Here is a 22,777-nt window from a genome sequence, read left to right on the forward strand (position 1 = left end):
AAGCTAAGAACCTCCTGGAGGTTACATTGTATTACATGCAAAATATAACTTCTCCCTTCTGTCCTGTCAGAGAGGCCCTGAATAAAATGAAAGATGTCTATGAGAAGAGTCCACAAATGGGAGACCCCAGCAGCTTACAGCCAAAAATAGCAGAAACGATGAGTAACATAGAGAAGCTTCGGACGGAGATTCAGAAAAATGAGGTGGGTGCAGACAGCCCACACGTGGCTTTTCTCCCAGAAAAAAATGCAACAGCTTCTGTAAATGAATATTATTAGATTTCGCTGCTTTTATGATGGCGAGATATCAGGTGGAACTGAGGTGGAACTGATTAACCCCTTAAGGACCAGGTCATTTTCGGTTTTTTTTAGGTTTATATTTTTCATGCCCCGGTTTTTTAATTTCATATTTATTTTTTTTTGCATTTACTGTGTTGTATGTTTCTGCATTAAAATGTCCTTCCTAGTAACTTTATTTCATTTACATAAAAAAAATTTGTAAACGCCAGGAAATTGTAGAAAATAACGCATTCATGCCATTTTCTTGTGTACACCATTCTTACAGTTTTCACTGCGTGCTCCAAATCTGCGTGCAACAAAAATCTGCTAAAGCATACCGTATATACTCGAGTATAAGCCGAGTTTTTCACCACAATTTTTGTGTTGTGATCTTGCATGCAATATACTGTTATGCACTTTTATTTACTGATATTTACCTTTCTATAAAGGATGCCCGTTGACTCGTACCATTTTTAAAGTTGGGGGTTAAGTCTAAATACATGGGGTGCACACAATGCAATGTAACCTGGACATATGTCCCAACTGAAAGTACAAACCTGGTCCGTATGACGCCGTACAAGGTTGTGTTTCTCATTAGTAACATCCTCTTTCCATTTCCAGGCATGGCTGTCAGAAGTGGAAGGCAAGGTATCACAGAGAAGTGAGAGAAGGCACAGCGCTGAGGCCAATCACCTGGTGGCACAAGGACGAGAGAGGTTATTATTGCACTTAGGATCCAACCTTGGGTCTTCTCCTCACATTACAGTCTAGACAAATCCTTTAAATTAAGGGAAGGTGTAAACTTTTTCTGCCTCTTGTCAACTTATGAAGCCATTAAGAAGTGCAGCTCATGGTTTGGTAGATCCTGTCTTCCCACGTTGGCCGTGGACGATCAGATGTGATCTGATCCTGTTTGATCTGCAGGAATATCAGATTGAAAAGAACCCCCCACACCTCTGTATGGGACACGATGGATGGTGCATAGACCTGCAAAGCTTTCATTCTCACCATCGGTACATGTCCCAGAAAGTCAGATCCTACGGATCCCAATGATGACAAAACCCTTGAAATAGCTCCACCCCCCCTTACCTTAACCAACTTCTCTAAGCTGAAAGTTGCAAGTGATTGTATATTTTCCCACAAAATGAAGGCGGTAAAGGGGATTCATTGGTTTGAAGAACATTTCTTGAATTTACTTTTCGTCCTGGAGGATATAAATCGTGCTGTGAGGACTTTACGTAAGAGCAAACATTAGGGGTTTTACAGGTGCACATGTGAGGTATGGGAATGTAATAAATAGCAGAAGCCTGGAATCTCCCTCAGGCCCAGGAAAGCTGATACACAATGTAAAGGGAAAGCACCGTGTTGCTCTAGTATCAGGCTTGTATATTGTATCATGTACATTTTAGAGTTTGGTGTCCATGTGGGAGATGGAGACTCCATCCAAATGTCAGGTGCCACATTTATTTACAAGCTGGGGGAATGGAGGATGCATCCCTTCTGCCTGCTTTCAATCTGCAGTTTTAGGACCTTCAAAGGTCCTGAAATAGCTCTTGTGTGCATGTGTATTGAGAGCATGAACAAATGTATGAGGATTTCATGGCTGAAAGCCTTTCTCAGTATAAAATTTGTTGGATGGTTTTGGTGGCAATTGGATACCCTAAAAGCTTGAGCTCCAGACTACTGCCCAGACCGCCTGTAGTATAATCCACCACTGGTTACTCTTTGGGGTTCATTCATTCTATCTCTGTATAAATAATGGTTGTATGTATCTTGGCAGTCCGGAAGGAAGTTACACAGAAGATGCGAATCAAGAAGGCAGAATCCAAACACAACCTCCTGTTCATACAGAATTTGATGATGAATTTGATGACGACGACCCCCTCCCAGCCATTGGGCACTGTAAAGCGATCTATCCATTTGATGGTATGTATAATGCATCTGCCAATCTGTAACAACTACTCTGCTGGCAGCCTATACAGCATATATACACTGTGATAGACACTGTATGGGTCCTTTGGGGATACTCTTCAGTAGACCTGTCCTGTGCATCTCACAGCCCCCTTTGCAGAATCCATCACTGATTCAGACATAATAGTGCACCCTGCTGTGTTGTGATGTCAGTGGGTGCCATTATTTTCATTGACCATATAGAGCAAGTGTGAACTATACTCAAGCAATGGAACTTTGACTGCTACTTTCATTTACCACTAGAGGGCATTGTGGACTTGGGGATCCAAGTAGTAGCTGCAGTATGTGATTCTTCTGAATTTTTTCTATGTTTTTGTCTTTGTATTAGTATTACTTTTGTATATTCTTATGTTCTTTATTTATTTTATTTTATTTTTTTTTACTTTTTAAATATTTTTACATTTCTCATCTAGGTAACAATGAAGGCACCCTGGCTATGAAAGAAGGCGAAGTAATGTATATTATTGAGGAAGATAAAGGCGACGGCTGGACAAGAGCAAGGCGACAGAACGGCGAGGAAGGCTACGTGCCCACGTCTTACATAGATGTTACTCTAGAGAAAAACAGTAAAGGTGCAGTAACCTATATCTAAACTTCACACGTACACCAGAGATTGATCACAGCAAGATGGCGGAGAGGTCTTCCTGAAGGGGAGATAAACTTGAATATGAATAGGAAAATGTTGGCGCCTGGCGGATTTTGTTCACTGTGTGAGCGCAGTGCAGTCTCTCTGGAGTTAGACATCACTGGAGAGAGGAGTCAGGTCTTTACCTTTTGCCTTAAACCACAATGTGCGTTAGGAATTTACATGTGTACATTGAACTATATTTATATAGTACGTTTTCTACTTCTCGAATCTTATGGTTTCAGCTATTAAAAAGTAAGGAAAATAGTGTTATATTTTAATATCCCCCAAATCTGTTTATTATATCATATGTATATCGGCTCTAGATGTATATTTATATAAAAAGAGTGGGACAGGCAAATGTAATTATTTAGCTGCTCCCCTCAGAAACCATTCAAATTTTCTTTAATATATGTAGATAGTGAGAGCGGATATACGGAGCCAAAAATAACAATTTTTAATAGTCTTTCACAATTCTGTTAATGTGAACGCCATGTTTTTTTTAATTTTCTTAGTTTTTTTTTTTGCTGCATTTTTATGTTTTTACCTCTTTCTGGTGTCTGACCAAATCCCCCGTCATGTCCTCTGCCCACCATAGTCTCATACTTCACACACACGTGCCCCTTGTCAATCATGGAAGCTCACCTGAACGTTCTGCTTTACTTCTTTTACTACAATATGGTTTAAATAAACAAAACCTATTTTGACCCAATACAATAAATCAAATCTCTTCTGGAAACTTTTTCGATGTCTTCTTGTAATTTAGCTATTTTCTCTCCGTGATGTGGGAAGATGTTACTAAACAACAATGGCTGATACAGACTTGGGTAGCAGAATGCGATTTTGGCAGCTGTGCGCTAGTTTTTAATTTGCATGTTTAGATTCTACAGCAAATATTAGAATGTGATCATCAGCTCTAAATGGGGCAGATCTGCTAAGATACATTCCCCAATCTCTGCTGACAAGGCAAAGATTATTCGGGTTGTAAATGTATCGCTTAACTGAGTGTGACCAAAATCATATGAATGGCTAAAAAAAAGTGGACCTTGTTTTATTTTAGATTTTCATCCGTAACGTTCCAAAATTCCTTGCTGAATAATTCTACGATGCATATTCTTCTGTTACAGAGCTCTAAATCTAAGCAGCCACGGAATTACATTAAAGGGGTTTCCAATATTAAAAAACCGGGAGTAGACTGTAACTTTTGTCTAAAAAGACTCTCATTTCTTTGGGTCCCCTGGCCTGTGACCAGACTTGTGGGAAGATGAGTGTAAATTTAGCTTTTTTGAAGCCATAAAATGCAGCCTGACCCCAATATTTACGTTTTAAATAAACTATATGTATGGCATCACCATCCTGCCAATCAATTATCAATTTTTTAAAGTGAGCCTCAACGTTTTCCACACTGATGGCTGAGGAATAGAGATGAGTTTAATTATCCAAGCTTTGCTCTAAAGTAGCTTTACCCAGTTTTTTTTTTTTAAATATTTGGTTCGGGTATGAATCTATTTGTCTGAACCAATGTCACTCTTGGAAATTGCTGTATAACTCCCCCCAGTCCTCCAAAACACAATTTTTTCATAAAAAAATTCACAATTTTTTTTTCAACTGTCCCTCAACCAAAGAAAAGTAGAAAAAAAATCAGATTCACTTTTGGTACTAACCTGACATTTTTCAGGTACCAATCTACGAACCAATAAATAGATTTGCTCACCTCTAGTTGAGAACAGATTTTAAGATCTGCAACAGAAAAACATTGCCGTAACCCACGTTATGAGCTTATTTTGCATAGAATTTTGGATCTGTGTAGTCAAAAACAAATGGTTACACTTAGGAATATGTTGTATGCACATAACTGAAGCGTATTCACATTGATACCTGGATTGGGTCATTGATTGGAGATCATTAGGGATCTAATATTCCGCCCTGACACCAGTCAACCCCACTTCTCTAGTGTCTGCTGTGTCTGTGTTGTGCGACTACAGCTCGGCTATAATGCAGCCAGACCAATATATTACGCTTTCTGCTTCTAACTCCATAAACTTAATTGATCGGTGGAGGTGGTGCTGGATCTCCAAAGAATGCTAAGTACAAACTTCATAGATACCCAGTGCATCCCCTTGAAATGACCTACTTATGAAGACTTCAGTTATGTTTCCTCCCATAGTACATATTCCACCGTTTCACTGTAATTCTCAGTAATTTTGATTTATATTTCAAGAAATATAAATATCTGCGTGCTCGCTATGTAGTGCCTTGATAACTGTCCTCTTCTCTGTTTTTTCCTCTCGGACTACAGGTTCCTGAAGAGGGTGTCTGTGAATCTGGGCGAGATGGTGGAAGGCGTTTACATGCAGCTTCTTTTAAGGGGAGGGGATTAGGCCGGGGGACACATGTGAGAGCAGCGACATGCATGAATGCATGATACATACATGTTATTCACTAACCTCCGGGAGCCCTGATTTGTTTCATTATCAGTACGGTGCAGTTTTCACTTAAATGCACCTCATTTTCCCAGTACATCATCCCATTCTTATTTTACAGATGACGGGAAAACAAACTAGTGAATGTTGTGTCCTGCTGCACCTTGACGCCTCTTATTGGATAGTTGGTCTATCTAAGTGCTGGCCTACACTCCAACAGATCTGATCTGTGATAGCTTGAATGTTGCACTGCTTCCAAAATAATCCAAAAATTCTTGAATGATTTTATAGACACCCCATTCCCCAATGTTTTCAATTGACTTCCCATTTTGTGGTTTCCCTGACCCTTGTCCATGTGGTTTTGTCCCTTGTGCAGCTCTGCAGATATTCACTAGGATGTTTTTGTTGTCGCCTTACATCACATTGAGGCTTATTGGTGCCTGCAAGTTTTTATCTTGCCAATGTCTGCCTGTGCCATCTACATTCTCGACCCTAACCCTTTTAGATTTGCATGAAACATGTTTCTCACCTTAACTTCCTTCCAGTCTTCATTTTCTTCTACAGTCTGTACAGCCTGATCGCCTTCCTTCCAAAACCACTATTTTATTTCCTACCGATCACTAAATATCTGCAAGCCAACGCTCCCATATGTTGTTTTTGCTGCTACGACTGTCCATCCTTTCCAGTAACTTATTACATTCCAGTTTTTGTTTTGGACCTCCGTTCAACCTTTGTATGTGTCTTTCTAACTTGCACCTGCACCATTCCTGAGCAAGAGAACTCTACAAATCTGGTTAAAGTTGTGCTCTGTGATCCCGAAGATCGTTCTGAGCGCGACACAGAGCAACTGGCCAAAGATGGAAGATCTTCAATGTTCTGTGGACCACCCTGACTTCTTTCCATTCAGACGCTGCCTTAAACTGGAGTGCCTAGGAGGTCGATGCCAACGGATCGCTACCAGATCAATATTCCATAGTTATTAATTGGCTTGGCTCAACGATGTATGATCCTGTCCTCAGGGAATAACCTTTCTAAGATCGTATTTTACTCGTTCCGTGGACCAATTTCTGGATAAACTTTGGTTCATTGCGGCTAGTTGTAATGTGTCTGGTTTTTACGACTAGTGGTTTCTGAGGATAGGGCTTGAGAAGAGCTTGTTTTTACAATCCTCCCATTTTCGCTTCTTCGGTGTTTGAAGGTCCGTCGTGATCCTTTACTCACCGGGGATGTCTATTGTGCCACAGCTGCCGATGCAGCCATTGTAGGTGTTTTTCTATGGTTGAGTATTCTGCGTAGACCGAAGCTAGAATCGCGACCATGTAACACAATCATTGTATTTTGTTGATTGTCTTTAGGACTGTAGTGTATTTTTTGGGGTTAGGAAGTAACCAGTCCATTTTATTGCAATGTTAAAGCTATTGCCAGGCAATCCTTTTTATTGTATGAAACTGATAAAATGACAGTAATACTTAATAATTCTGTGCACTTTTCTTTTATAAACAGGTATATTGCTGATCTGTTTTATAATGTACATATAGGTGTCTGAGACCACTTTAATCACTAGTCTCTATCCAAATTTGTGAATTAATGTGTGTGTAAAGAACACTACCTGGCTTAATGTTTCATTGGATGTATTAAGAATAATGTATGATTTTTTTTTTCTATGTAGTTGCCAGCAAAGCGTATTTTTAGCTCAAATACTGGCGCTCTGGCGTTGAAATAAACGGCTAAATTACTATGAAACTGATATGTTGTGTAAGGTTCTTCTCACGTCACAAACCAGTCAACAAATCACTTACTATATGCATTTGCTTGCTCTATGTCTGGCATGCATTTTTGTTTTTTCTTTTTTTTCACAGGATTCATAGCTACTGTATGTGGATGAACTTATCACTGACTCCTATACAGTGGATTGAAACATAACCTGTTAATGTTGTACGTTGGCTGATCTTTAGTTCACATTAAGGACACATAAAAAGTGGCAACTGCATACAACCAGAGCTCCACCATCCAAGTAGTAACCAAGTATAACTAAGGCTGCTTGCCCACGGCATGTACTTTTATATGGGCTGAAAACAATGGATCCGTTGCCCGTATAAGTTTTTTGTTTTTCTTCAGTTTCTCTCCCTTTTGGATTTACAGTCCATATGTCATCTGTCGGTCCAATGTATTTGAGGGCTGTGTGAGATACAAAGTCAAGTGATTGGAAATGTGTTTTCCAGCAACCGGTCTGCAAATGAGGATGGCGTGCAGATGACACCTGTGCCGCATCAGTATTTTACAGTTCCATAGAATACCATAGGAAGGCACAGGCTGCAAATACAGACAGGAAAAGGAATCGCTTCCAAAAAACAGCAGGGTGCTTGACTATATTGAATAACAGTGAAATCTGAGACCGCTGTGTAAAATATGGGCGAGACCCCCCATAAAACACAGTGTAAATATAGCCCAAGGCCTAGGATCCATTTGTTCCGGACCAAACCTACAACTGCTGAACTTTACTCAGCATGTCCATTCATTTCACCCATTTGTAGGTTGTCTGGTAATTCTACCCAAGGCACAGAGTTTGTTGGATGAAACTCCCTCATAGGCATCTGGCCTCATTCTCCATGTGTAAGGCTACTGGATGTCAGGCTGTAGGGCTTCAGTCCTGTGCAGTTCCACACAGTCAGGACATACACGCGCTTGTTATCAAAACTGTTCCTATTTATTCTGCATTCAAGGGCCTTGAAAGAGGGAAGACTAAAGCAGAATCTACAGGGCGCAGGAGCAGAGTTTTGTGGCTGTATCCTGAACACACAGATTTCCCATGTTTATGGCCAAGGGTAGGTTTGTTCCGATCAACTCGCTCCTTGCTCTTACCAGATTTAATGAGCCGAACCTAGAACTCCTACTATTGAATTTACAAACTTTGTTCACACTGTCATATAGGCTGTATATACATCCCCCATAAATGTCCCTCATATAGGGCAATGGGCACACGGCGCCCTACGGGAGCTGTATAGTGCTGCACAAGTGCGGACCGTGCCCCGTGAAAAGATAGGACATGTCCTATCTTTTTTCGGAATACGGCGGTGTGCCCCATGTTACTCTATGGAGAGGGGTTTAGCAGCGCTCTCCCCCGCGCTACAATACAGCAGGCACACGTCAGTGTAAATGCAGCCTAAGGGTTGTTGCACATGATATACATGGTGTATGGTGGCCTGACCCCACGTGCTGCGCTCACAGCAAAGGACGGGAGTTCCTGCATTATATAGAAGACGATTCCTCTGCCGGCTGAAAAAAAGTCTTGCCGGATCTGTAATCGTTAATATAGTTCTGGTTTGACTGTTCAGGCGGCATAGGGAACATCCTTGCATTTTATTTCTATATAATACAGGGACTCGCATCTGCTGAATTCTGTGGAATTATCCCACAGCACATCTACACGGGCTGCACGTGTTCAGGTGCCAGAGCCCACACAGGAGAGAGACCTATCCACACGTGAAAAGCCTGAAACTGCAAACAACTAATCTGGAAGCCTGGTCACTATTGATTGCATAGAGACTGCAGACTTTACCTTGTCAAAAGTGGCCTATAGCCTCTAAGGAATTTCTATCTAAAAATAAACCTTCCTTCATTTACAATTATACACCATTTCCTCTATATAATACCAGCCTTGAAAGCGATAGAATTTTGCCATCACTTCCATCTGAAGTCCTGCTAAAATGGTGATACTTATAGTTTTAGCTGTTATGGCAATCAGATTCCAGTGATCATTTTGTGTGTGTTCTTTGATGTGACAGCTTCTAGCAGTGGAAAATGTGTACACTGCAGGCGCTCCTGGACTTGGATGGACTTCTGTGCCCTCTGGAGGCTTTACATAAGTGTCAGACTGCAATGATCAGCTGCAAGGTGTCTGATTAAATGTCATTGATAATCCTTGTTCCCATGGCAGCAAAAAAAAAAAAAAATCCACTTATAGAAAATGTCACTTATACAAAAAAATGTCTGGTGTTACAATGATAAAATATACCAATTCCCACTTACATACAAAATCAAGTACAAACCTAAATAACCTATCTTGTATGTAACCCGAGGCCTGCCTTTACTTCGACACACAAATTATAATCCGGATAGATATTACTTTATCATGAAATATGGAAAATTGTGCCATAACTTAAACAAAAGGTTGTTGTTGAGCAGATGTTGGCTGTGGTATCAGCATCTTGCACGTGTCCCTATGAACTTCTATGGGCTCATATACACAGGAGTGTATGGTTTCCACCAACCTATGTATGAGCCGATTGCCACACACACACACACACACACACACACACACACACGTGAGAATAGCATCCGTCCTAAAATTTTTCATCTACAGGCAGACCTCACATGCAGATGACACCTGGGCTGTAAAATAGACCCAGAATTCATCTAGGACTGTAGGTTACAGCTCTTGTATGAAGTACATGGTTCCCAATCCCTGCATTGGGGAATAATTCAGCCCTTGTTGACTTAATAAAGTTTTATTTTTCCAGGTGCATTAGTTTTGCCGCGTGTGCACATACTGATTTCTTCTTGGTAAATAATGGATAGTCTTCTCTATGGAGAATATTTTCATGTAATAAAGTTGGAAATTTGTCATGATTGTCCTTATTCACTATTCCTCAGAACATGTCTGTTATTATCCATTATATTTACAGAAGCATCGCTCATCTAGTTATTCCATCAATAATGTGCACTTTTAGGACCCAAGCATAAAAAAACTGCTAAGAAAAAGTGACCATGAAAATCAGAGCCAAAGTTTTGTTTTTTTCTTTTACTGGAATCTGATTGGTTGATATGGAAATCATCATTTTTGGTAGAACAGTTTTATAACTAATGCATTAGCGCTACTGCGATTGTCCATGATGCTACTACACAATTAGTAGCGGAGGTCGAATGGATAGTAATAAATAAATAATTTGCTGTTATAGGTTTCTTTAAAAACAAAAAGGCGAAATATACATTGTACATATGCAGCAGGCTGTCCACAAAACAGCGCCGCTGCTAAAATCTAGTCTCTATATTATACAACACGGATCCGAGGCGGATTTACTTCAAGAAGAGGGTGGCTCTAGTTTTCGGGACAACGCTGTTAAAATTTGGCTGAATTTTTGGTATCTTTCAGCCTGGTTGACTTGAGCTCCTTTGCTTCCCCATAGAAGTCTCATTTGGAATTCTGTCTTAAAGATTTCACTCATCTCTTCATCTGGCTTAAATCCTAAAATTAAGACAAAACATATCAGCAAAGGAAATTAAAAATCAATCATATATTGACTAAATTTGTACGACTGTTGAAACAGAATACACAAGATATATTATGTATACACCAGTGTCTCCGAAATATAAGTCTTAGTGCCACACTGTGCGCTACAGAGTCATAGGTGCCACATTGGTGAGAGGTCAATCCTCAAAGGGGACCCGTCATCAGCAATTCACCTAATAAACCACTACCAGAATATTGTCAAGAGGAGCATATCCCCATCTAGTTTTTCTTTCTTTCATGATCCAGTATGGTGAAATCATCAAGAAAAATTTGAATTGAGCTGTAAATTGATTCCATAAAGTCAAGGAGGCGGAGCTGTGAATGCCTCCTCCTCTGTCATAGAGATCCAGAGACCATCAATAACGGTGAAGAGGACTTTCTGATGAAGAGAGAGTTTGGCTTCAGTGTTAAAATCTAAGACTCCTTAACTTTATGCAACAATTTACATCTCTCTTTAAAGTTGATTTTCTGGATGATGCCATCACACTGGGTCATGAAAGAAATATGATCTGGAAGGTGTGCAGCTGCTTCACAACATACTGGTAGTGGTTTATTAGGTCAGTTTTTGCTAACAGGTTACCTTTAAAATCCGTACAAGAATATCATACAGCAGTTTCCATTATTACAGAATTATGATGTATACCTGCATCATTTGATATGTTTTTAAAAATCTTGGGGCCTAAAGTGTCAAGAATTGTGACACTTTATAAATTCTTAAAAAGGTAGGTTTTAGTGATCTCTGACTTGCAGGCAGTTAAATAATACAAAGCATCTCCAGTTCTGTAGCTCATAGAACCCTCAACTTGATGGGATCTGAAAGACGAGTTTCTTGAATGTGACACAAAAATCTGGAATTAAAGATGGAGGGACACTACCCCCACAACCACTAAACTCATCCCATGTGAAAAGGAGGGTAGAAGAGCCGTATTTGCCTGACTTTTTTTCATATGTAAATATGTACTTTTTCCACATAAAAAAGGGGAATTTGGAATGGACATTTCATACTCTACCTGAAAGGACTAGGAATTTAGTGGGGTGAAACCTAGTGACCAGATCCCCTTAAAGGGGTTGTACAAACTTGTGATCCCAAAACACGAGAACCAGGGTCCCACGCTCACTAATTGATTGAGGTGGTAGGTCAAGCATGCATAATGGCACTCCAGCAATATGAGGGGGCCGAGCAGAGCACTCGCCTGTATGAGCGCAGTTGGGGACAACCATCAAAGCTGTTAAAACAACATTGAGGGAGTCTGCAGAAAATGGGACCAAAAGCGACCCTGTAGGAGCCGCTGGATAGGGAACAAAGTTTTCTCATGTAAATGTCCCATCAAAAAAAATTACATGCAATGTAAGTGGTAGGTGCACCCAGGGCTCGTCTCCATCAGAAACCCCTTCATGTACAAAACTCCAGTTCTCGGGCGCACTACTCTGTACTGTAGCGTGACAAATGTGCATTCCCTATTGGCCTCCAACACCACAGTAGTGTTTTTTTAGTATATTAGCCATGATTTTTGATACCAAGAACTTTTAAAAGAAAGTCCATCAAGAACCAGGTCATAGCAGCCAGTATTCATCTACATGGGATACTCCTGAACATGACTTACCTTCCAGGAACCTCTCTGCATTGCTTTGATACAAAGCTGTATTCTGGGCAATAAACCGTGCAGATTCCAGATGACTGAACATTATTTCACATCCTCGGTCGTGATTCTCCCACCAGTCCATTCCCTCAAATATGACAGACTGACGCTCCAGCAGAAGTATTATAGGCATCACCAGGGGGACGGTCACGTTTTCCTGTGTGTCGAGTATTGGACCTACAACAGATGTGTATATGTTCTGTTCAGAATCACTAGCTTCCATCTTTGTAAATAACAGAAGTTATACCTAGTGCAGGTCTGAGGTTCACTGCATTACACGAGAGGTCAATCATGCACACTGCCACCCCAAACACATCATGGCACTGCATAGTGATATCAAAGGGATGTACTCCCATCTATGGTGTATGGAACTAATGAAGATGAGTGGTAGTGCACATGCTACATTCAGACAGGTAATGGGACCCATGTTCTTGTGAACGGACCTCCTCCTCAGAGGAAGTTCTTCCTTAACCTGTGGATTCCAACCATGTCCCACCACCTTCTATTATAGAATTACATTTATAACTCACCTGCACCTTCAAACAACGCTTTGTTGAAGGGCTTTAGCTGTTTCTCATAAGTGATCGCCGTCTGTGTATATTGATGTCTCAGAATTGTCCACGTATTTTCCAGCCTTGTAATCTGATCAGAAGAAACCAAAATCTTATGTTACAAAATATGTCTGTGACATTAAGACGCAAGTATACAGTCAGGGAGGCTGTACTATTAACATGTACATTATTGACCGAATCCGGGAAGGAGGCTCCTTCCAGGATCTCCTGTGAATCACCTTATTACGGGACTTTTTTTAAAACTTTAATGAAATGAATAAGTAACCCAAAAGATATAAAAAAAAAGCCACCAACAAAATTTTAAGTAGCTTTGGTTGCCCAGTTTTTGAGACTTATCGAGCCTTGTTGTAACTATAGCAAATACCAAAACAGAGAAAATGTGAAACTTCACGGCAATACAACTTGTATTCAGCATCATGGACTGTACGTCACCTGGGGCATGTCCAAGGCTTTCATGATGGAAGTAAACGCAAAGAAGTCTCCCAAATTCTTGACTTCTACGGCAAGTTGGATGATCTTGTTCAGAGTTGCGACTCTTTCTTCTAAATTTCCTGTACATCCCAAAATGTCCACTGCAATTCCTATTGCCATGGTCATGTGCCTGTAATAATCATGTAATTTATTAGATCTTAAATTATTATTACCTATAGAGCACCTTTCATGTGTCTGTACAATCCGTAAGGGGTTCACTTACATTACATAAAGAACAAATGAAAGTACAAAATACAAAAGCTTCAGAGATCTAAAACAAGTGGAAGGAGAACCCTGTCCATATAACTGAATATAGTTAGTGCTCGGGGCTTTATATAGTGGTTGCTGGGGGAGCTTTGTATATAGTGATTGCTGGGGGAGCTGTATATAGTGATTACTTTTGGCTCTATATAAAGGATTGCTGGGGGGCTATATATAGTGATTACTTTTGGCTCTATATAGAGATTGCTGGGGGGCTGTATATAGTGATTACTTTTGGCTCTATATAGAGATTGCTGGGGAGGCTGTATATAGTTATTGCTGTGCCCTGTCTGGACTACATTCAACGGGCCCCCACCAACCTTAATCTGGCCCCGATTGAGGGAAACCCCTCAACATCTTGCAGAGTGTCTTACACATGGCAGTATAGTCCAGGTATCACCAGGTGCTCATACCTATCAGTCTATGTAAATATCTGTATCTATGTAGAGGAAGTTTACCTTTCGATGAGGTCTAGGCGCAGTTGGTGGCCATGCGGCAGAGTAATTAGTTCCAGTCCACTCCCCACTCCCATCATTTTTTCCATCTCTGGCGAGACATCGAGTATCCTAGCGACCTGCAAGGTGCAAAGGTTCAATTGTGTATATGAAGGAAGTATCATGGCAACCGGCTGATACATATTCTAATTTTACTGGAAATTCTAAATATAGGAAGCGATGCTTTATATGGACACAAAAGTGCAGCCTGTAGTTATTACACACTGAGTGTGTGAACAGATCCTAACACTTGTATAAATAATTGTAATGAGGATTTCGGGGCGTCCCATAATCAGTTTGGACAGGGCTTTACCTTACAGTCCATGCGGAGGATGTGCTTGGCAATAGTCCTTGGGTCATTATTGGTAAAAAGTTCCTTGGCCCGTTTCAGTAGGGTCGTTTCTAAGGGTTTGTTTTCTGGGGGGAGTATTATGGAGTTAAAGTCAATAGGATTAAAAGAGGAGACGTTCTCGTAGACCGGTCTGACAAACTCCACGTCGTCCCCCTGCACACTGTGATGTGAGCTCAGAGATACATTGTCCTCCAATGCGGGGAAGCTCAGCTCCGAGTTACTAAGAGAGAACGTCTCCGCATCGTCCCCCTTCGGACTCTCCACAAAGCTGCTGTGCGAGGAATGAGTCTTTGTCCACCCAAAGTCTTCTGGAGGAGTAGGGTGCAGTTCACAATAATTTGCCTCCGAGCTCGGCCATATTGTAGGAGACTGCGGCTGTTTCACATACAATGACTTGCTTGGTTTTGGAGGGGGTCGGGGGCAGAGCTGACTGTCTGATCCTCTCAATGCCTCAGCAGAGTGCGCCTCGGTGCTGAACCTCCGGATTTCTGTCGGGCTCAATGTAGGTTCACTTCCAGTTCTGAACACATGTGGTCTTGGCGTTAACCTCCCATCCATTGCTGGAGACAAGTATGGCTGCCGGCTGCCTACAAGACAAATCCACATATTATTATGGCGCATTGTTTCTCAATAATGGCCACTGCCACACACCCACATGAAGGGCCTATGAGTAGCTTCATACTCACCTAACGGTAGGTAGCTTTCCGATTGGTGAGAGTTCAGTGGCCGCCTCTTCTCCCGCATGTTATCTAAACAGGATGGATGGCTGCCGCTCTTCTCTTTATTCCTGGAAGGACCAATATACAACACATTAATGCTGAGCGTCATCTGCATAGACTGCCCAAGGCAGGAGTGCACTGACCATGAGGCGAGTGGAGCCTCTTGACTCAGGCAGCAAGATTAGGGGGGCAGCATCAGGGGCGAAGTTATCTGCTACAAACCAGGACTAGACACTACTAGGTCAATTGTCTTCTAATGCAAGTGCCGGTAAAGTGTATATCCAAGGTGGGGGAAGTGTGAACCCAATTCCGAGGTCAATTCTTAGGGTTCTGCTGTACTTTGCAGTAAATCGGTATAAATCTGTGTGTATGCATGGACCTTCACCAGCTCCAAACTGCAATCAATCTGTATGTGGATGCTTCTCACTGCACATCATGAAAGTAACAATATGCTCTGCCGATGTGCAGGCACTTCCTTTTAAAATCAATGTAAAAACCCAAAGACCATGTGAACCTACCCTTGATACATACAACAACCTGTAGGCACTTTAAATATGTTTACATAACTTCATTTTTCCCAGCACTGTGCAGAAAGTCCTGAGGTCGGATTGACCACTAGGTGGCAACGTTCGTTTAAACAAATTAGATTCTATAACATTTTGTTGCCACAGACCACAGAACCTCGGAGTACGAGTAACCTTGTCTGTGGGCCATTTGTAAAACAAGATTGGAACAATTGTAACTTTGAAAATTGAAAAATTTCATAATACAATCCTTACGCAAGCCCTCCTCATCTACTATACTGTACCTACCTCTCTTCCCAAATTGTATAGCACAATATTGAAGTAGAGGAAATAAAGGGGCTAGATGCTGTACTACACACGACTAAATATTTTTTGGGATATGGAATGAATCGTCTCCATTTCAATGATTTCCTATGGGAAAAGTGGCTTTGATATACAAGCGATTGTACGTACATTACATACCGGCTATACATGGGGCGATTACAGGGATTTTAAAGACTGGCTAACAGTCTACTTTATATGCCTTGGCTATCATCCTACTCATTGTCAATTCTTCCTGTGTTAATCTGCATAGTTTGTGAGCAATCACCACGTAGCACTAGAAAACTGAGCCCAGTATGAGATATAAAAGAATTAAAAGTTACAGAATTTTTGTAAAAGGTTTTAGTATATTAATCTAGTTGCCTTTATTGCTCTATAAACATGCTACTTTCAGATAGGACACCATTTCTAATCTGCTCAGCTCCTCCTGCTCTATAAAATGCAGCCTGAAGATTGTACTGTGTGTCCCATCTGCAGACAGCATGTTATAGAGCAGGAGGAGCTGAGCAGATTTTATATAGTGTCCTATTTTCAGGCTGCATGTTATAGAGAAGGAGGAGCTGAGCAGATATGACACTATGTACAATCTGCTCAGCTCATGCTGTCTGCACAATATGCTCAGCTCCTCCTGGTCTATAACATGCTGTCTGCAGATGGGACACACTGTTTTAGAACAGCATGAGCTGAGCAGATTGTACATACTGCCTGCAAAATCTGCTGACCTCCTCCTGCTCTATAACATGCTGCCTGCACAATCTGCTCAGCTTTTCCTGCTCTATAACATGCTGTCCTTAGATAACGCTGCATTTTCATGGTGACAGGTTCCCAAATGGCTGCTGAAAAAAAAAAAAACCTAATTGTATATGTAATCGTGCCCCTCATTAACGCTGGCTGTTTTTCCTCATTCAATCGGTACAATGTCTGGTACAAACCTCAGCAGATTTCCTCGGATCAGACTTTGCTCCGGAGTCAGTCCATGTCCTTGGCCGTGGCCTATGTTGAGGCTAAGCCTTTTAGGGGTTTCTGTCTTTTCCTCCAGTGCCCCCATCTCCAGGCGTCTGACTGGGGACACCCCATACTTCTCCTCTATACACCGCAGGGGCACAGTCCTGTTAATCGGTTGGAAGATGATGGCTCCGCTCTGCTGCGACACTGACTTGCGATTCCCCACATAGTATCTGACCAAGGCCGGGATGTTGTCAAAGCTTTCATGTTCAAACTGGTACTGAAGGCGGCTGTAGGCCTCATTGAGACGGATGACAACTTTATTTATCTTGAAATGCTGAGAGAGATTTTTCCACTGACAGGTGAGCACAAAGTTTCCAGGGCTGGAGAGCGAATCTCTGATCAGAAAATCCCCATCTCTCCTCACCAGACTCTCAGATACCTGCAGGGAGAAGAACATGCCTCAATCTCTGTCATAGCGAGATACCATACACTGTCATTATTATACAGGAGACCCAGGATAAGGGGTTCAAGTAAGAGAAACTTCCAGGGAATTCTATGTACTGCACAAGGACATCCTTAAAGGGTTTGTCTACTTTCAGCAAATAATCAATATTGTTAGTGTAATGAAAAGTTATACAGTTTTCTTTCTGTATCACTTCCTCACGGTTTTCTAGACCTTTGCTTGCTCTCCTATAGGAAGCTTTTAGGTTTACGTCCCTCAGATATAAACCGGTCCCTGGTCATGTGATATCACACAGATGCACGGCTTGTTATATCCCTGGTCATGTGTGTCACACAAGTGCACGGCTCGTTATACATCTGGTCACATGATGTCACATGCATGGTGTGTTATATCCCTGGTCATGTGATGTCACACAAGTGCACTGCTCGTTATATCAGAGAGTAATCACAGATGTGTTGTAACGAGTCGTGTACCACATGACCAGGGACTGTTTTTAATCCACGAGTGAAGAATTGATAGAGAAAGTATATTGGAAAACTGTATAAATTTTCATCACACAAACAATATCAATTATTTGCTGAAAGTGGACAACCCCTTTAAAAGGAGGTCCCTGACATTGGATATCACATATATGCTGTGGGAAAGGAGGATTGTGCTATTTGATTTCAACATGCCCATTTCTTTTTTTTGGGGGAGAACATGGTAGGACTTTCTTTCTTCGGCAGAGTCCAGACAGATATATAAGTGTATGACCAGCTTTACCATGCTGAACATTCAGGGGCCGAGGGAAGAGGGGCAGGGTGTATCATAACATCCCTGGGGCACCCGACCTACATAGTATGTGATCTGTCGTACAGTAATATACAAAAAGCTGCAGCCATCCTAATACACAGAACACTCTGGAATATTCACTTTTGTGAATTTTGTCTTTCCAACACTTGCAACAAAAGAGAATTACAATTTATCAGTTTGAAACCCACAAGAGCAGAGTCTCAGGAAAGGGCACCTGTCACCAAATGTTACCCCTTTAAACTACCTTTCTAAAATTCCCTCTCAGATGTTCACATATATATAAAAAACATAAGGAAATGAGTAAAGAAGTGTCACTTTTTGTCTGAGAGGAGTCACTTTTCAAAGCTATTAAAGACATAGGCAGACATTGATCCTTATCTTCAGCTTTCATTCACATCTATCGATCCTTATCTTTACAATGACACCAGAATCATGCTACTTTACAGCCAAAGGTAAAGGCAACTGAAATGATGCCCTCTTAAAGTGACTATTCTCCGCTCATTTGCTTATGTCTATGGAGGTGATTTTTTTTTTTTGCAGGTACGGTAAATGGGCATTTTAACATAAAAGAGAAAATAGAGAAGTGAACGTCTAGTGGTGTAAAAGCTGGTGACAAGTTCGGCTGACCCGAGTCTCTAGATGCGGCTTTTTGTATTGAGCGGTGACATTTTTCATCATTGCTCTTTGTGGCAGACGTAACATGGGAATACAGTCTGTGTAATGGAAGCATTTTCCTACTCTCTACTCTGACCTCATGTCTGCGACCGAGCACAGAGGTCACCGGCACTTGCAGCTGCATCTGAGAGAATATAGTCCCCAGTGATGGGGGAGGGAGGGATATTTGCTCGTTTCACTTCAAACAGCGACATTGTGCTTGTACAATAGAGAGAGATCATAGGAAAAATCAATGCACACCCTGCTCCCATGTCAGGGGCATCATGTGCGCTTATCAGAGATGAAACAAAGACGTGTGTCCATGTCGTGAGTCACATGTCCATGTTCAGGACAAGGATTAGGATTATATGTAAGGATCAAAAAATATAATCCTGCGGCAAGACTACAACTAGTACTTAAAGATATAAGTGATATACTGAAATCTGCACTGCCCAGATTATAGATCCATAGATGCCCATGAGAGGCACCGGACAGATAACTGGGGCACTGCCAATCCTAGTGACCAATATATCGGCTGCCACTGAGCAGGTATTACCCATAGGAGACCAAGGACAAGACTTTAGAACTTGCTGATTCAGAGATTTGTTGGGGGTCATTCTCCGCACCGCAGATGGTGATCCAGTTGGTGTCACCAGCTCATCAGATGGCGCTTGGCATATAATGGCTGAAGCGGGTTCAGTGCTTCAGTTTTCTGCTCAGTCACTTATAGGAAGGTGTGTTAGGCAAACATGTCAAGCCTGTGACCTCGGTGACAATCCGCCCGTACACCTGCTGCTTACTACACACAGCACCGTATTATCGGACCTCTAAGTAACACAACTTTATTCCAAGCCAGTTAACCCATCAAGTCCCGCACTCACCTGTCGGGGAATCCTGCCATGGTACCAGGCGTGACTCCGTAAATCTTCGCTGCTCAGCTTCAGCTCCTCCTCCAGCTCCTTCTTCAGCTTGTCAGGGGTCCCTCCATCCATAATATATCGCTCTTTAGAGAACTGAAAGACACAACAGGTGAGCGTGAGTCCAGGCGAGACTCTTCCCGGTACCGAGATCACCTGGCCACCTCCACAGCTGCCACAATGCAAACAGGAACTTTCATTTTGTCACTTGTCACATGCTCTGTCACCAGTCCCCGGGATGTGGGTGTTCCTAAGCTGCCTGCCGTGTGATCAAAGGCCACGAGGCAGGGATCGGATGCACAGAGGCTACACCTGGGATCATCTACTTTCACATTTCCCAGGTGCCCTTTGTACTAAGTTTATGCATCTCTGCCTTAACTCTTAAATGACCAGTGGCTGCAAAATATAAAAAAGTTCTATATAACTGAAAGACCTCTAAATGAAAATTAAAAATAAATAAATAAATAGAATAATAATATATATATTTATTATTATCAATTTTTTTAAAATAATTTTATCCTGAAATGGAAGCGCCGGTATACGCTTATTTTATGGAGAGATTACACAGGGAGTTACTAAACATCTATAGACAATACTTCTGTACAGAATTAACCACCATCCCTTCCATGTATTGCATATGAGGTTTTGAAGGTCCAACTTATTCCAGATCTGTCCTTACGAGTACAAATAATTTCTGGTTGCATCTTTTTTCTATTATTTTTTAGGTTTTCCAAAGATGCTTAGCAAGCACAAGCTCATGTAAAGCAATCAGAAACGTCATTATCAATGTTACGCTCCGAAGGGCGATGAGCTACATGTGCAGTTTTTTGATACGGGGATGGAATAAAAAAAAAAATTAAAATTAAAACATACACACACACGATGCCTTGTTCTTCATATTGTTAAAAATAGCTAAATAATAAAACCCTCATAAAGGTATTCATTGCCATAACAGATCTGACAGTGGATGAACCTGCCAAGGACAACATTGTGGGGGGCCCTTTACATGAAGATTTTCAGGGGGTCTTTTTCAGCCATATATAGAGGGAGCAAAGCTACTTACTGTGTACTGTGTTATCAATAATACTGGATGGTCACGCATGACATATGACAAACCAAATCATTTGTTGTTCTGCTCTTATGACAGCAATGTGTGGAGAATATGGATGCGCCAAGCTCTTAGGCCTCCCCTAGTGGTTGCTCCCATCAGCCAAAATTTTATCATTTTGTATCCAGTATTTTGAACATTTTATGATATACAGCCTTGGATGTATTAAAAATAAAATAAAAGAGGGCATTAAACAGTGTTCAAGTCCTAACAATCTTATTCCATAGTGCAACATGTTTAAGTCTTCACAAAGCATCATGGTCCCAAATACGTGAATATCTGTACCAGCCTACAGAAGTCAAGATCTAAAAGGAGCAAACATCAGATATCAGATTTCTAATATACAGCTGAGTGTAATATTGTGCATAGACATGCAAGCTGCACCTTATCATATACATAGATTATCAGTGAGAAGTGCACAAGTCCACAGTTCATAAAAGTGCAACTTCTAAAAGGAGTTGTCAATAGTAGTCACAGATATTTCCCAGAGGATCTCACACATGAAGATAAAGTAGTTGTCCATGTGATGGACATTTTTCTAAAGTCTGTTACAGAAGCAGGAGGTGCTGAGCAGATTGTACATAGTGTCCTCTCTGCAGCCGGCATGTTATAGAGCAGGAGGAGCTGAGCAGATTGTACATAGTGTCCTCTCTGCAGCCGGAATGTTATAGAGCAGGAGGAGCTGAGTATATTGTCCATAGTGTCCTCTCTGCAGCCGGCACGTTATAGAGCAGGAGGAGCTGAGCAGATAGAACACTATGTACAATCTGCAGCACGTTATAAAGCAGGAAGGACTGGGGAGATTTTACGTATGCAGCACAAATAGTATAGTACTAGTGATTTATTTATTATATCTGTTCATTCTGGGCTTAGGAGTCCAGTGGGCGGATCTACTCAGAAATTGATGGACTTGCCTTAGTATAGTGATAGTTTTATACAATGAAGGGAAGTGTTAAAAGTGACTTAGCAATGGATGGAAAACTTTGACTGTGGTTTCACGACGAACACATTTGTGGGTGAGATATAGAAATAAGATTGTGCACTGACCCTCTACTTCCAGAGTACACCCCCGCAATAAGCATAAGACAAAAAGAAGTATGGGCACCAAGGTCCTTTAAGGGAGTTGTCCCCTCATGAACAAAACTCCATTGGCTCTCCATTCTATTCCAATTGTTGGGACTGTAAGATAGGGCCAAGAGTTGCCACTTAAAACCTCGGAATATAGTAGGTTGAATCTCTTAGTGTGAATTAAGATCCCTTCTGCCCCTGGCATTTTGGTTTGCCTTCCTTACCCGTTCCCAGAATACTTCATGTAGATTGGCCCAGTTAGAATAGATGAGAGGAAATCATCAGAACACAATCCTGCATCCAGAACAAGTCGTTTTGAAGCCGTATAGAATGAAAAAATGTTAATGCCAGGTGACAGCCCGCGCTAATCCTCCCATTACCAATCACTCATGTACCAGTCACCATTGTGGGACATTAAATGCACAAAGAAGCCTTTAGAAAATACTTAAGAATATGGAAAATATAATGAGAGGATTGTGCAGCTTATGTTTCAGTTTTACACAAGTTCAGAATCCATGAGATCCCTTGAAAGTTTGAGACATATCTACAGATCCGAAAGGAGTAAATGTCCCATGTAACCATAATGTATGATATGAACGCTACAAAATTGGCGTCATGTGGAAACATGTTTTTTTGTTTGGGTTTTGTCTTCATTTGCAAAGGTCCCTTTGTTCCAGTGCCAGTGCTCTGTCCCAAAGGTTTCATATCCATGTAGTTCAAGAAGTGAACTTACATTGTGCCCATGTGACCACTCAGCAAGTCACTGGCCTCATCAGTAATGTGTAAATGAATGGCACCTAGATTCATATGCAATAAAAGAAGAGAATCAATTCCAGTGTGACTTGCACAAAGTCCCATGGAGCGGAACACTGAAGGGGGAACCAAA

At 41.4% G+C, this 22,777-nt stretch overlaps 2 protein-coding genes across 7 annotated transcripts in view; one reads left to right on the forward strand and one right to left on the reverse strand.

The window, feature by feature from the left end:
- Nucleotides 1-7,044, forward strand: part of FNBP1L (formin binding protein 1 like) — an 84,706-nt gene extending 77,662 nt beyond the window's left edge. For 3 of the 5 annotated variants that reach the window (XM_072129090.1, XM_072129092.1, XM_072129093.1), the window contains exons 12-15: nucleotides 71-203; nucleotides 900-994; nucleotides 2,059-2,204; nucleotides 2,663-5,164. In XM_072129090.1, coding sequence (XP_071985191.1) covers nucleotides 71-203; nucleotides 900-994; nucleotides 2,059-2,204; nucleotides 2,663-2,841 — 553 coding nt within the window. In that variant the 3' untranslated portion in view covers nucleotides 2,842-5,164. The other 2 variants (XM_072129091.1, XM_072129094.1) reach the window with 2 other exon arrangements.
- A 3,034-nt stretch (nucleotides 7,045-10,078) lies between these two features.
- Nucleotides 10,079-22,777, reverse strand: part of BCAR3 (BCAR3 adaptor protein, NSP family member) — a 68,768-nt gene continuing 56,069 nt past the window's right edge. For both annotated transcript variants that reach the window (XM_072129088.1, XM_072129089.1), the window contains 9 exons: nucleotides 19,680-19,811; nucleotides 16,874-17,328; nucleotides 15,064-15,164; nucleotides 14,339-14,964; nucleotides 13,990-14,105; nucleotides 13,232-13,400; nucleotides 12,758-12,869; nucleotides 12,192-12,404; nucleotides 10,079-10,542 (listed from right to left, as the gene is read on the reverse strand). In XM_072129088.1, the coding sequence (XP_071985189.1) occupies nucleotides 10,379-10,542; nucleotides 12,192-12,404; nucleotides 12,758-12,869; nucleotides 13,232-13,400; nucleotides 13,990-14,105; nucleotides 14,339-14,964; nucleotides 15,064-15,164; nucleotides 16,874-17,328; nucleotides 19,680-19,811 (2,088 nt within the window). In that variant the 3' untranslated portion in view covers nucleotides 10,079-10,378. The remainder of the gene's footprint in view (nucleotides 10,543-12,191; nucleotides 12,405-12,757; nucleotides 12,870-13,231; nucleotides 13,401-13,989; nucleotides 14,106-14,338; nucleotides 14,965-15,063; nucleotides 15,165-16,873; nucleotides 17,329-19,679; nucleotides 19,812-22,777) is intronic.

Source organism: Engystomops pustulosus, chromosome 10 (genome assembly GCF_040894005.1).
Source record: "Engystomops pustulosus chromosome 10, aEngPut4.maternal, whole genome shotgun sequence".
Lineage (NCBI taxonomy): Eukaryota > Metazoa > Chordata > Amphibia > Anura > Leptodactylidae > Engystomops > Engystomops pustulosus.